Source organism: Myxocyprinus asiaticus, chromosome 37 (assembly GCF_019703515.2).
Source record: "Myxocyprinus asiaticus isolate MX2 ecotype Aquarium Trade chromosome 37, UBuf_Myxa_2, whole genome shotgun sequence".
Classification (NCBI taxonomy): Eukaryota; Metazoa; Chordata; class Actinopteri; order Cypriniformes; family Catostomidae; genus Myxocyprinus; species Myxocyprinus asiaticus.
In genome coordinates this window covers 24,508,977-24,525,113 of record NC_059380.1, presented here as the reverse complement: position 1 = coordinate 24,525,113, position 16,137 = coordinate 24,508,977, and the positions used below count along the sequence as shown (strand labels likewise).

The window sequence follows — 16,137 nt, the reverse complement described above, 5'->3', positions numbered from 1 at the left end:
CGCTGTGTATTTTTGCCCTCGGGGCTTGTTGTGTTTATGATATGTCCATGCACATGAGCTGCACTCATTGTGAGAAGGAAATAGCTTCAGGCTTTGCTCCAAAAAGGGGCGGTCACTCCAAATCGCCATTGAAGATATAGTTAGCCCCTTACCTAACCCTTTCCCTAACCTTAACCATGAGTGGAAGTGACGCCCCCTTTTGGAGTTGGTGCAACCCCCTTTTGGAGTAACCACACCCCTTTTGGAGTATCCTGCCCCCATGTGGAGGTCTCCAGCCTGCAGCTATACCTACTTGCTCATCATCAGTGTTTAGTTTCAGTTTTGTCAGTGATCTGCTCAGTATCATATAATTGAAGAAAAAAGTTTATCTTGTCTTTCCAACAACGTGCATCCGTATCATAATTTGTTATTATTTATTTGCACCATGCGAGCAAATACTCAATTACAGCGCTTATGTTTCAAGTTTTCCCTATGCTGCATACCGCTGTTTGGGCAGAGGAAAGTTTACATATGTAGCTTCAACAGCCAGTTGCATTTACACTTGACTGAGTTCTGTTTGGAAGGCATCTCAAACCACCTCCGGAGGCAATTTGAGTGATCAGAGTTATACCCGTCTCAAATCCGTCTTGGAGGGCATTTGCACTTGGTCTTTTCATGATCGGATAGCTATCTGATCAGCATAAACGCATGAAGTGACTAAGTGTAAATACCCCCTGAATCTTTGTCAGAGCAACTATTTACAATCCCAGAACTGATATACAGAACAATAGCACTCTTGTTTTTGTAATATTGCTTTTAAATATATTCTAATTCATTGTTACGCCTTTAAAGGCTAGACCTGAAATGCATTATAATGCATGGTGACCCATGATATGCCGATAACATATGAAAATGGGTGTTGACCGTGTGCTTTCATGCATTAAACTCTTAGGGTGTAATCATAATTTGTTAAGTGTTATAATGTTTTATAACTGGCTACAGTTGTTCACAAAAATATACAACAGTTTATACGTGAGGTGTTTTTTAAAACACTGCAATGCATTAAGAATACCTTTATGTACTGTATACAGTCTTCATAGTTAGTGTTAACATTCTTTTAGGAAGCTGGATGTAAAATGTTTAGCTCTAACATATATTTCTTTATTTCTTCCTCTGTGATTTGCTGTGTAACGGCAAACAGCTGGTTAGACAGCTGGTGTTTCTCTTTGCAGTAGCAACATTACATTAAAAGTAATATTAATAGTATGTGATTATAGTCAAATTAAGAATCAAAGTAAATATTTCACTTAAATTATGTAACTCACTGTTTCCAGTGTGTTGTTCACAGCCTCTGAAATACACCTGTGGTCCTGATGGCAGTGCTTCCTTGGGTTTTCTGACATACAAACACATTTAAATGCATGTATATGGAAATTGGATATTTAAAAACATACCTTCTGAAAATGTTATTTTAATATATATATATATATATATATATATATATATATATATATATATATATATATATATATATATACACACAAACACTACTGGTCAAATCCTTTGAAACACTGAAATATTTCTTTTGATCTGAAGGCATATGCTTTAATGTTCGAAATTAGTTTTGTAGACAAAAATATAATTGTGCCACCATATTAATTTATTTAATTATAAAACTAAAATGTAATAAAAAAATAAATATATATATATATATATATATATATATATATATATATATATATATATATATATATATATATATATATATATTATTTTTTTTTTCTTCTTCACATTTTAGAATAATAGTATATATATATATATATATATATATATATATATATATATATAAAGAATGAGTAAGTGTTTCAAAACGTTTGACCGGTAGTGTGTGTGTGTGTGTATATATATATATATATATATATATATATATATATATATAAAATGTTTTATTTATTTATTTTTTAAGTACAAACCGTCACATGGGGAGAAACATGAAATGTAAATTTGCAGCATCTTCTGATTGCTTTTATAAACACACTATGGGGGACCGGGGCTAGTTATCACATGGGTAAGTTTTCACAAGACCAATATCTCAATAACTTTTCAATAACTCAAAAGGTTTTGAGTCAAAAGTCCAAAGGCAGAAATGCTTGTTTTCTCTGGAAGTGGTTACCTATGTTTGTTTGAAAAACCAAGTTCAAAACTTTCATAAATTACAAGGTAAAATGTGAAGGAACCTAAAAAAAGTGCTTGATGTGAAAACATCTAAATAACTGGTTTCAAGTCAGAAATATTATTTAACATTACTGAATCAACCTGAATAGGTTACAACAACAAAACTAATTTATAATGGTTATCAGGTAGAAATAGCTTCTTAAGGTAACAGTTGCAGGTTACCACTTTTTACAATGTAATATAATTTCTTTATACAATTTTATTCTTCAGGTTAATATTCCAATATCATCATACTGGATTATTTTTTTTTAAATAGCTGTGTAATGATTTTGTAAAATAAGTGAACACAATAAATCCACACTGGCTGTTCTTTAGCTAAAATCGGTCTGTTAATACCGAAATTGAAAACACTGCCTCCAGTGGCCAAAACGGTAACTGATGTTGGGCATATGTGCATGGGTGCGTTCCATTTACTGGGTTAAATGTCTATGGAGGGGTATGAAAAGCGAGCTGCACAGGCTGTAAAACAGTGAAGAGAAATGAATATTTTGTAAACTGAACCCCCCAACCCATTCCCCAAACCTAAACCTAACCATGATTGTAGTTAAAAATGTAATGTTAGGGGGGAAAATGCCACCCTTGAATCGTACATGTCACTAATTATACAACGCAATTACTTCCTGGTTTCAATGTGGGATGCGAACCAGAGCCATGTGGATGTCTTCCACACTGCTGATGCAATGCACTTCTGGTTGCACCACAAGGAAAGGCAAAGATGCTTGAGCCAATGCAAAAAAGTCTGATGGGAGATGGTGCTTGTTGTTGAGTCGGCATTATATGGCTGGTCCTAGGGTACTGGAACCTCTGTGATCATGTTGCACTGGCATATTCTAAAGAGCAAGAGTCAGATATATAATAAAGATTTCAAACCTAAAGGTTGAATTGTGTTCTCAGGTCAAAGGTAATTTTCATAAATGTCAGGTTGGAGCAAGTTGTTGCCTTTTTTTAGGCAAGTTGTCACATACAGTGGCCCTAAAAAGTATTTGGACACCTAAGCCGCAGTAAAAAATATATGAATTATATTGCATTAAAGAACAAATTATAAAACCAAATGACATTTATTGTAAAGTATGATAGCATGAGCACACTTTTAATGCAAAACATTTTACAAAAATAAGTTTGTAAGGTTTTAAATGATAAAATAATAGGTATTACCAAAAAAAAAAAAAAAAAAAAAAAAGAAAGAAAGAAAGAAAACAAATTGGACACTTGCTGAGTGATAAACGTAATGGAACATGTCTATAGTTAATGTTTTAAACTATACCTGCATCTGCAAGGGGCACCGGTGTGAACTTGAGGGAAATGGACTTCGTACATCCACAATAAATTCCCTTAGAACCAGTTGGTTAAAAGTAATTGCAAAAATGGTTAAAAAGAGTTAAATAAGTTCTGAGAAAAAGTCCAGCATATTTTGTGTGCTCAAAGAAGGTCACTCTATTTGACAGATCCACAAAAACTCAATCTTCCATCCTCTAACAGTTGGGTATCTTGTAAAAAAGTTCAAAGATGAAGGACTTAAGAATGAGAACATTAAAAGACAACCATAAGATTGGACAGGATAATTGTAAAATCAAGAAAAATAGTCAAGAAACCATGGCAAGGATTGTCTTGGACATGAGAATTACAAGATACAGCTTAGTTCACTGTCCATTATTTTTCTGATGAGTCCAAATGGGTCTAATGGTGGAGTGTTTGTGCGGAGGAATGCAGGGGAAGAATTCCAGCCACAATGCACTAAGAGGACTGCAAAGCACAGAGGGGGAAACGTCAAAGTCTTGGGCCTTTTCTCTTGCAGTGGTGTTGGTGAGCTTATGTTCATTTATGCAATTATGAAATCTGAAGTGTATTGAGGATTTCTGAATGCAAATTTTCAGAAATCAGCAAAGAAAGTGCATCTTTGGATCTTTCAACAGGATAACGGTCCAAAGATTACCGGCCACCTGTTGAAAGAATACTCTGCAGAAAAGAAAATTAAGGTCAGAATGGCCCTCCCAGAGCCCTGACCTAAACCCAAGAGAGAACCTATGGGATGCAATGGAGAAGAAAATGTCAGATCGTCAATGTTCTAGTGTGGATGAACTGAAAGCTTTGGTGGCTGAAATCTGGAGGAAACTTTCACCACAGCTTTTACAGAAGCTTGTTTAATGCATGCCCAGAAGTTGTCAAGAAGTTATGGGAAGGAAAGGATTGCAAACTAAATACTAAAACACTTGAACAATGACCTTTAATAAAGCCATTGTTAAGTGTCCAAATATTTTTTTTTTTGTCTTCATTTTAAACAGTACAGTATATCTATTGTTTTATCATTAAAAACCTATGTTTAAAAAATGTTTTGTTTGAAAAGTGTGCTTATGTTATCTTTCTATATATTAATGCTATTTGGATTGATATTTTGTTCTCTAATGCAATGGATATATTCATATTTTTTAAATGCAGCTTAAGTGTCCAAATACTTTTTGGGCCAATGTATGTTTAATATGTTGTTAAACTGTTTGTGTGTTTTATAATTGTGTTTCATAATTTGAAAAGCTATATAGCCTATAATATGCTGTTTAATGGTAAGTTCTTACTATACTGTAATAACATGGGTGATATGGCAGGACATGTTTTTCCCATTAAGGGCCATTTGAGTGTTTCCAAAATTATACGGGGGCCATACAATGGTTTGCAGTTTCTAATTGTGGGTTGAAATGTAAGTACTCATTCCATTACGTGCTCACACACCAATAAAAAAAATTAAAATGAAAAAAAAAGAAAAATTAAACTAAAAAGGTCTGTCTATTATACAGTGTTCCCTATCTGTCACTCACTCGACGTTGTGTTGATGTAGTGACACTAGGGGTCACTCTTGGGAGCCCCAAACACCTCTGGTTTTTTGAAAAAATGCCAATGAGAATTGGCGAGTGGAATTTGCATGCCACTCCCCTGGACATATGGGTATAAAAGGAGCTGGTATGCAACCGCTCATTCAGATTTTGTCTTCGGAGCTGAGCGGTTGTATTCAGTGCACTGAATTCAATTCCTTCCAAAGACGCACCTCAAAACTGCTGGATTTACGGCGCATTTCAGTGGCTTCTCCCCCTCTGCACCCGTGGAGTGCAGAGAATGCCCCTGGGCGCTTCGGCAGAGCGAAAATAAGAGAGCATATTCTAAAAGAGTATATTTTCATTCGCAAAAAGAGCGGCACACACACGGAACATCTTTATAAAGATGTCTTTCCATTTGTGTGATATTTCTGGTTGCGGTCGTTATCTCTCCGCTTCTGATGGCCACGATCACTGCCCATGCGGAGACATCATTCGTGGATGAGTCATGTCCTCATTGCGAGAACATGACCATGGCAACGTTGTGGTCACGCCCACGGCCACGCCCTGCCCCCATTCCTTTCTTCCCGGAAATGTATAAGGAGCTGACAAGATCTTGGGAGGTACCTTTTATTGCCCGGTCTGGGTCTTTCAGCTCCCCCGCTCTCACTACCCTCGATGGTGGAGCGGCCAGGGGGTATTCGGTGATCCCCCAGGTGGATAAGGCGCTCGCGGTGCACTTGTGTCCGCAGAGCGCCGCCACCTGGCACATGTGCCCAAAGCTCCTGTCCAGGGCCTGTAGGTTTATGTCGTCCCTGACGACTGTGGCCTGCGGTGCCGCTAGACAAGCCGCCTCCGCCCTGCACGCCATGGCTCTCCTGCAAGTACACTAAGCCAAGGCACTAAACGAACTGCACGAGGGTAGTTCTGACCCAGGAATGATGCAGGAACTGTGCTCAGGGACCGACCTCGTTCTCCGGGCGATGAAGGTCATGGCGTGGTCTCTCGGGCAGGTGATGTCCATCCTGGTGGTCCAGGAGCACCATCTTTGGCTCAACTTGGTTGAGATGGGAGAGGCGGACAAGGCATGGTTCCTTGACGCCCCCATTTCCCAGGTAGTACTGAACCGGGCTTTTCACAGTCTCCCGTCCAAGATGCTGACGCAAAAACACACTCAAAAACACACAACGAGCATCCAGCATCAAGATTGATTTGCGGCAGTAGACCTGAAGGATGCATACTGCCACGTCTTGGTCTTACCTTGACACAGACCCTTCCTACGGTTTGCCTTCGAAGGCCAGGCGTACAGTACAAGGTCCTCCCCTGCAGCCTGTCCTTGTCCCCTTGCATGTTCACGAAGGTCACAGAGGCAGCCCTGGCCCCGCTAAGGGAAGTGGGCATCTGCATCCTCAACTATCTCGACGACTGGCTAATCCTAGCTCACTCTCGAGAGTTGCTGTGTGCACGCAGGGAAACGGCTTTGGGTCAACTGGGAAAAGAGCAAGCTCTCCCCGGTTCAGAGCATCTCTTTTCTCGGTTTGGAGTTGGACTCACTCTCGATGACAGCGCGCCTCACGAACGAGAGCATGCAGTCGGTGCTGAACTGTCTGAAGGTGTTCAGATGGAGTACAGCGGTTCCACTGAAACTTTTTCAGAGGCTCCTGGGGCATATGGCATCCTCAGCGGCGGCCACACCGCTCGGGTTGATGCATTTGAGACCGCTTCAGCACTGGCTTCAGACTCGAGTCCCAAGATGGGCATGGTGCCACGGGACACATCGCGTGATCATCACGCGATCTGTCGCCACCTCTTCAGCCCTTGGACTGACCTTGCATTTCTACAGGCAGGGGTTCCCCTAGAGCAGGTCTCCAGGCGCGTTGTGGTTACAACAGATGCATCCAAGACGGGCTGGTGCGCCGGATGCAACAGGCACACAGCCGCCGGCTCCTGGACTGGCCCACGGCTGCGTTGGCACATCAACTGCCTAGAGTTGTTGGCAGTACTGCTCGCCCTGCAGAGGTTCCGGCCATTGATCCAGGGCAAGCATGTGTTGGTCCGGACGGACAACACAGCGACAGTAGTGTACATCAAACGTCAAGGCGGTCTACGCTCCCATTGCATGTCACAACTCGCCCGCCGTCTCCTCCTCTGGAGTCGGCAGCGCCTCAAGTCGCTACGAGCCACTCACATCCCGGGCGACCTCAACACCGCAGCAGACACGCTGTCACATCAGGTTACCCCTTGGGGAGAGTGGAGACTCCACCCTCAGGTGGTCCAGCTGATTTGGAGTCAATTCGGTCGAGCACAGGTAGACCTGTTTGCTTCCCGGGAATCCTATCCACTGCCCACTTTGGTACGCCCTGACCGAGGCACCCCTTGGTAGAGATGCACTGCCACACAGCTGGCCCCCTGGACTATGCAAATATGTGTATCCCCCAGTAAGCCTACTTGCACAGACCCTGTGCAAGGTCAGGGAGGACGAGGAGCAGGTCATCCTAGTAGCAACCTACTGGCCCACCCAGACGTGGTTCTCAGATCTCATGCTCCTCATGACAGCCCCCCCATGATGAATTCCCCTGAGGAAGGACCTTCTTTCTCAGGGACGGGACACCATCTGGCACCCATGACCAGACCTCTGGAATCTCCATGTCTGGCCCCTGGACGGGACGTGGAAGACCTAAGTGGCCTACCACCCGTGGTGGTAGACATGATCACTCAGGCTAGGGCTCCCTCTACAAGGCGCCTGTATGCCTTGAAGTGGCATCTGTTCGCTAAGTGGTGTTCTTCCCGACGCGAAGACCCCCAGAGATGTGCAGTCCGATCTGTGATTTCCTTCCTGCAGGAGAGACTGAAGGGGCGGCTGTCCCCCTCCACCTTGAAGGTGTATGTAGCCGCTATTTCGGCTCATCACGATGCAGTAGATGGTAATTACTTGGGGAAGCACGACTTGATCATCAGGTTCCTGAGAGGCGCTAGGAGGTTGAATCCCTCCAGACCATGCCTCATCCACTCGTGGGACTTCTCTGTAGTCCTTCGGGTTCTACAGGGAGCTCCCTTTGAGCCCTTGGAGTCAGCTGAGCTTAAGGCACTCTCTTTAAAGACTGCCCTCCTGACTGCGCTCACTTCCATCAAAAGGGTTCTCTATCAGCGAATCGTGCCTGGAGTTCGGTCCGGGTTACTCTCACGTGATCCTGAGACCCCGACCGGGCTATGTGACCAAGGTTCCCACAACCCCTTTTAGGGATCAGGTGGTGAACCTGCAAGCGCTGCCCCAGGAGGAGGCAGACCCAGTCTTGGCGTTGCTGTGTCTGGTGCGAGCTTTACGCATCTATTTAGATTGTATGCAAAGCCTTAGATGCTCTGAGCAGCTCTTTGTCTGCTTTGGTGGACAGCGGAAAGGAAGCGCTCTCTCCAAACAGAGGATCGCCCGCTGGGTCATTGATGCCATCGTGATGGCATATCAGGGTCAGGATGTGCCACCCCCTGCGGGGTTATAAGCCCACTCTACCAGGAGTATGGCGGCCTCCTAGGCCCTGGCCAGTGGCGCCTCTTTGGCAGACATCTGCAGAGCAGCGGGCTGGGCAGCACCCAACACCTTTGCGAGCCGGTCTCATCCCGTGTATTGGCAGGCACGAGCAGGTAAGTTCCGGGACAGCTGGCCAGGTGTACCGCTTGCGCATAGTGCCTTTCCCCTCCCTTGAGGTGAAGACGTGCACTCTTGACTCCCAGTTGTGTTCACAGACTTTGATCCCTGGATGACTTTCCTCCTTAGCACTCTGGCAGTTGAGTTTGCGGAGAAACTCGCTGACTGGCCCAGTACGTGCGCTAATGAGCCCCTGTACTGAGGTAGGTGCTCCACATGTGCTGGTTCCCCGAACGTGACCCCATGTGATATTTTCTGCAAAATCGTTTCCCTGTCGGCAAACTGTGTCTTCTTTGGGCAGAGGCCCCTATGCCCCCAGTTGCCATGCTCTGTAGAAACTCCTCCCCCTTCAGGTAGGCCCTACCATGGGACCTCTCCACATGACATACTTCCGACAAGACTCAGTAAGACCATGTGACATATTCCACTCAAAATACCCCCCCCCCCTTTTGGGCAGGGTGTGGTCTCTGCGGTGTCTTCCCCTTGGGAGGGACACCCCCCGACGCAGACACTTATGGCTCCCAGTCAGTTAACAAATTCCACTCTTTTTGGGGAGAAAAGAGAGGGAAAGAGGCCTTGGCTGGGCTAGCCTGTCCCTATAGTTTGGCAGTCGACTTGTTCCTGAAGGACCATTCGACGCTCATTAGAATGTTGGGGGAGGTTACGTGATGGCCTGGTGCTCTGGCTACGAGGAACACAGCGGTCTGCCCATCACACACCGCCAGTTCACGTAACACAGTTCAGATAGTTGTGGCGTTTTGTATAAGGACCCCTAGTGTCACTACATCGACATAACGTCGAGTGAGTGACACATAGGGAACATCCTGGTTACTTTTGTAACCTCCATTCCCTGATGGAGGGAACGAGACGTTATGTCCCTCTTGCCACAACGCTGAACTACCCACTGAAATGGCCGGGACCTGGTCTCAGCTCCTCAGCACAAAACCTGAATGAGTGGTTGCATACCAGCTCGTCCTGTATGTCCGGGGGAGTGGCATGCAAATTCCACTCGCCAATTCTCATTGGCCTTTTTTAAAAAAAGCAGAGGTGTTTGGGGCTCCCAAGAGTGACCCCTAGTGTCACTACATCGACACAACGTCTCGTTCCCTCCATCAGGGAACGGAGGTTACGAAAGTAACAAGGACGTTTTGCATTATTGTGTTATTTTTAATCATTTTTTATTATTATTTTAATTGTATTATTTATTTATTTTTTTAAGTTAATGGAATCAAGGCCATTTTTTGCTTGTCAAATTATTTCTCAAATGGCCTCGCGGGCAAGATAAAATGGTCTTATGGGCCTTATACAGTGCTGAGGCTGATGTTCCCCATCCCTGTGTTATTTTCTCACAAAAGGTGAGGTCAGCATGTGTTTAATGAACTACAGTATATATTTTTTCCTGCACTGTAAAAAGTAATAACCTGAAATTGTTACCTTAAGGTGCTATTTCACTTCACCTAATCAACCTACCCTGAGAAATATTATCTTTGACAGCTGGCCCTGGTTTCCCATATAGTCTGAGCAGAGAGTTACTGTACTTTTCTCACCTGTGCAGTCTGTCCCTCTGCTGGGCTTGAACCAGGGTCCTGCTTGAGATGTATAACCTCTCAGACATGAGCAGATGAATGACCCGTTTTTGTTGTGGCATTTAGAGAAGGGACCACATCTACCAGCATCCATGCACTCATCAATATCTGCATTTAGCATGCACACAAAAATAAATGCAAGGATCCTTCAGTTTGAACAATCAGTACACAAACAAATCTGACATAAATATGACTTGAACAAAGGCATGCATATGATATGAATACTGTATATATGATTGGTTCTTATCCATGTTAGGCCATACCTTTGCAGTGGGTCCCGTCATTAGTTTGAAATTGTTGCTGCCCATTTGAAGTGAAGCCAGAAACACAAGTGCAGTAATAACCTCCATCAGTGTTTGTGCAGTTGGCGTTTGGGCCACATATCCCTGTTACATTCTCACACTCATTGTCATCTGTGAGAGGTCAGATACACAGATACTGTACATTAAACTATTAGGGATGTCAATGGATTTAAATGTTTAATTTAGTAATTACATGACATGTCCATTAATTGATCGAATTTATCGCATATATCAATATTTGCTGAAAAAGGCCCCAAATACACATAATTCAATATAAATTAGTTTACTGTCAGCAATCCATTTTGCAACTCGGGCAATATATCCTGTTCTCACAAGACGTGTTCTTACAATTCGTCTGCACTATTTTAAATTATATTGTCCGCCTACTGTATGTGCATACACTGGCAGCCAAAAGTTTGGAATAATGTACAGATTTTGCTGTTTAGGAAGGAAATTGGTACTTTAATTCACCAAAGTGGCATTTAGCTGATCACAAAGTATAGTCAGGATATTACTGATGTAAAAAACAGCACCATCACTATTTGAAAAAAGTCATTTTTGATTCAAATCTAGATAGGCCCCATTTCCAGCAGCCATCACTCCAACACCTTATCCTTGAGTAATCATGCTAAATTGATAATTTGGTACTAGAAAATCACTCGCCATTATATCAAACGCTGCTGAAAGCTATTTGGTTCGTTAAATGAAGCTTAACATTGTCTTTGTGTTTGTTTTTGAGTTGCCACAGTATGCAGTAGACTGGCATGTCTTCAGGTCAATATTAGGTAAAAAATTGCAAAAAGAAACAGCTTTCTCTGGAATCGTGTCAGTCAATCATTATTTTGAGGAATGAAGGCTATACAGTGCTTGAAATTGCCAAAAAAAAAAACCCTAAGATTTCATAAAAAGGTGTACACTACAGTCTTCAAAGACAAAGGACAACTGGCTCTAACATGGACAGAAAGAGAGCAAAATCTGTACATTATTCCAAACTTATGGCCGCCAGTGTATGTGTCAAATGGATGCTTTTGGAGCATCTCACTAGTTTTCAGCATCATAAAAGCCGTGATTTTATGACTCTGTGTAAAAAGTAGTTGAAACTATAAAAATCGCATCTCGAGATCCCTGCATTCTGTGCTTCATCAGTTTTGTTGAGCCGCACTGACTGCCCCCTGCTGACACGGCTCATTAAAGCATGAAGTTACATATGCTTTAAGAATGAATTGCTCTGATAGTAGGAACATAGGTATAGTCCTTTATTATAGAATTTATGTACGAGTCAGGAGGCATGATTAATTGTGTTAATGTTTGAATGTTTTTTTTGTATTTTTTATAATTAATTACACTCATTTAATGTATTAAATTATGACTAATTTGAACCCTATTATCTTACAGAAAGAATAGAAGTGCATGTATAATTTTGGTTTTATGTAATAAAAATAAATGGCAAACCCTGGCAATTGTTGATTCCATCACCAGTGAGCCCATTTTTGCAGAAGCAGGCATGTTTGGAGTCATCATTTAGACGACAACTGGCATGCTGGTGACAGGACTGGCATATGTCAGATAATCTGCATGGATCCAGCACACTTGAAAGCCATGCTTAAACACAAAGATCAGGATCCACGCATGAATTACAGCAACTTTTTAAAATATGTAGAGGAGACCAGGGCTAGTTGTGTTATATCCCCCAAATTAAAATTTCAGTTTCATCATATTTTTGCAACACTGTTGACTAAGTGTCATGGTTCTGGTAAACCCCCAGGTTTGTTTTGTTTGTTTTGTCATTTTCTCTCCCTCGTGTTTCACAGGCGCTCTGGACTGGCATGATCGGCATTTCCATGGGAATGTTTGTTGTTCTCAAGGCTGCCCCAATTATGCCACTGATTGATTGTCAAGCAACACCTGTTCCAGCCAGATTGCACTCCCTACATATTCCCTCATGTTTCTTTGTTATTTTGACAGATTATTATGTTAAATTGAGTACTAATCTTGCTCTCCTTGTCTAGCTGGTCCTTGTCACTCTGTTGGTTTGCCCGCGTTGTAGTTTGCCTTCCATTCTTCACTGAGTTCAGCCTGGAAATCCATAAAGGAATTCTGCTCAATGCCCGCGTGCCGGGGATCTACACTTCTGCCGTTGCTTGCATTGTTCGCTGGACATCTCTCTCATCGCCAAGCTCCTCCTGACTTCCACAATGCACACACTCCACTGATGAACACACTACTCTCTACTCTGCGCGGTGGCACTTTACTGACTTATTAATACATATTTTTAGAACTGGTACCTCGGCTCCTGGGTCATTCTATCCAGCACCTACACGTTGCACTAAGCAAGTGAGCATTATAAAATCACACTGGCTTACAGTCCATTAAGATTTAAGTATAATGAAGGTAGATTTTAACCAAACGGTTTAAATGTGTTCTTAGGACATGTGCATTTGTAATAATTGTCAGATCAGGCAATCAGGGTGTGTTTTAAATAGCTATTGCAATTGTTTACAAATCGTTACAATATATGTTAGTCAAAACAATGGTTTGATATTTTTGTATGTAACCCTTTTACATTTTTGTTTGAATTATTTCATGCATTGTTTTGTGTTCATAATTATTACTGACTGTTTAAATTTAGCTGGAAAGCCATCAAATAGCTTACATTACAATTAAAATAGAGATATATTGAGGAATGTTTCAGTGACAGGTTCACATATTGATCACTTACATGAACCTTTTTCTTTTTTCTTTTTCTTCTTCTTCCTGGGCAATAACAATGAAAATGCTCATAGCTTTTGTAGCCAAGACATTAAGGTACAGTATGTGTCTATACAGAAACTGACTTTCAAAAATAAACCTACCATGACAAATACTTTCTGAAGTAAAAGGTGTGACAACTAACCATGGTCTCTTCTAAATTAGAGAGAGAGAAAAAAAGAGTATACTGTATATATATATATATATATATATATATATATATATATATATATATATATATATATATATATATATATATATATATCTTCTGCTGGTGATTTCTGCTTTTTAGATAATTATTATCCATCATAACATCACAATGATGCAAATATCTATCTATATACAATTCTTTACAAAAAAAAACATTCAAAATCAAACATTGAAATTTATTTAATATATTTAAAAAACAAACAAAAAAAAAAAAACAAATGGGTAATTGAAATTAAATTATTTTGAGAAGATGTCCTGTAGCTAACACTATTTTACACAGCATTTTCCTAATGCTTTATAATTACTTTTTATGACCTCATATTAATTGAGAGACTACATGGAATGTTTGTACTTTTAAAACAAGTTTGTAACTGTAGGACCATTTAAAATGAACTAGTGAAGGCAAAGAGGTAATTAAAAATGGTGATCACTTTCAAAATAGGGTGAACAGTTGAAGGCATAAGATAAATTAATAGAAAAATAAATAACCTAACATCTTGATTTTGATTAAAAATAGTCCATTGATATTATCTGTCAACTAACCAAATACCAAAAGTTTAAACTAATTTACAATTTTAAAAAATATATATTTTTAAGATTAACTCTAAGTGTATCTAGATCATCAAATACAGTCTGATATTGATCAAAGTGACTTACCAGCTAAAAGCAGGAGTTTCATTGGAGAATTATGGAAAAACTCAATTTCTGAGCCGAGGCTGGAATGTCTTTAAGCAGTAAGTGACTGTGTGACGCACAACACTTCCCTATGTCAGTTTCCTGTTTCTCTAATCCTGACCCTTCCTGTCCGAGGCCTCAATCAACTCACAAAAACATCATAAGGGACACTGCAACTCATCCTCTCAAACGCACAATACTACTGTTATCTAACAAACACAATAATACAAACAAATACAAACAGAAGGGTCCAAAAGTCTGATAAAATGAGGAAAATTGCTAGTGAAAATACAAAATCTAAATTAATTCAAAATATATAATTACAAATGATATTTTCAGTAATTGTTCAAATGAAATGTTGATAATGAAAATGTTACATTTTTGGAATTTCATAATTTTTAAGTATCTGGTATGGGGCAAATGGGGCCTTTTGCTGTAATGCACTCGATCTGGCATGAAGTCCAAATTTGTGCAAACCTAATGGAAAAATTATCTATGCAAGTACGTGAACGTAGACAATTTTTTAGAAGCACAATTTTGTGCGTTGTTGCATTCGGAAATGTGTCAGACCACAATTTTTAACAACACAAGTATGCACAGAATTTTCAGTGTTGCAGCTACAGTACACATTTATTTAAACATACTGACACATATGCTCTTGTCTCAAAGTTTGATGTTGATTACTTTATATCACACTTCAAATTCACTGATGAAGTCATAGAACTGTGATTATTGTTGGGTTACAAAATGGGTTACACTTCTTGCAGCCAAAAGCTTTATTCCTGGAGGTTTCTATCGACAGAGTGTAGGTATCAGAGTTGGGTGGAGAGGTGTATTTTTAACCACGGGCGTCTTTGTTCTAGATGTCTGCAAGAAATGTGTGCTTGAAGATAAGAAACACAACCTCTCTGAATCAGGACAAATTGGACCACAACACCAGCTAGACGACTTGGGACTATCCTGACTATAGGAGCAATATGAGAAACACAGAGGAAAAATACAGCGGCCCCAAAAACTATTTGGACTAAATGTCATTTTATTAGCTAACAGAATATCACTCAAAGTGGCAGCTGCAAACAAATAATGCTAGACATTTTCTCAGAACTAACTTGGCATTTGGCAATTACTTTTAAGCAAGGTGTTTTTAATTTTTGTTTATTTATTTATTTATTTATTTATTAGTTTGTTTTTTTGCAATAACCTTTTAAGGTGTTTTTTAGAGGTTGTAAGTCAGTTCTCCCCAAGTTCACTTGGGTGTCCTAGCAACCATAGGTATTACTTGTCACATTAACAATGGATATGTTCCACAAATGTTTGATAACCAGAACGTTTCTCAATACTGTGTTGTTATTTTAAACAGTATATTTATTTATTTATTTACTTATTTATTATTTCATGTTTAGTTATCTAATTTAACTGCATTTTTAGGTTTGGCTTGATTGTCCAAACATTCTTTGGAGCCAGTGTTGTTGTTGTTTTTTTTATTTTTATTATTATTATTATTATTATTATTATTACATAGAAATCTTCAGAGTTTTCAAATTGTACTCTATTATTGTTAATATGAACACAGCTTTTTTACAGGTAACATCAGGGCTATTGATGTCTGAATAATGTTTAAGGATTTGTGTACATGCTTGTAACTGCAAAGTATATCTGAAACAAATGTTTTTGTGTCAGTTTTGTTGGTCGAACTGCTCCAGTGCAAAGCTTCTGTATTTGTGTGCAAGGAAATGAGTCATGTGGATTACATAAATTGAAGTCTCTTCAGTTCAATAGCTCATCAGATCACTGGAGCTGAGGAGGCCATCAGATTCCAAAAGGTGGGGTAGAACTTTAAGTGGGCTCTTTTCAAATACCAAGAAAGTTGTTCCTCGTGGTTAAGTTTTACAATTGATAACTTGTTTAATATGTAAGTAAACAAGGCAGACTGAATAGTTTGTGAACTCGCTGCA

At 40.4% G+C, this 16,137-nt stretch overlaps 1 protein-coding gene across 3 annotated transcripts in view; it reads right to left on the bottom strand.

Annotated features, from left to right (window-relative positions):
- The window catches only part of LOC127428170 (adhesion G protein-coupled receptor L4-like), a 60,847-nt gene extending 46,572 nt beyond the window's left edge, over positions 1 to 14,275 (bottom strand). For 2 of the 3 annotated variants that reach the window (XM_051676328.1, XM_051676329.1), the window contains exons 1-5: positions 14,165 to 14,275; positions 12,002 to 12,151; positions 10,511 to 10,660; positions 10,209 to 10,355; positions 1,305 to 1,375 (exon numbers count right to left, since the gene is read on the bottom strand). In XM_051676328.1, the coding sequence (XP_051532288.1) occupies positions 1,305 to 1,375; positions 10,209 to 10,355; positions 10,511 to 10,660; positions 12,002 to 12,151; positions 14,165 to 14,186 (540 nt within the window). In that variant the 5' untranslated portion in view covers positions 14,187 to 14,275. The remainder of the gene's footprint in view (positions 1 to 1,304; positions 1,376 to 10,208; positions 10,356 to 10,510; positions 10,661 to 12,001; positions 12,152 to 14,164) is intronic. The other variant, XM_051676330.1, reaches the window with a different exon arrangement.
- Positions 14,276 to 16,137: the final 1,862 nt, after the last annotated feature.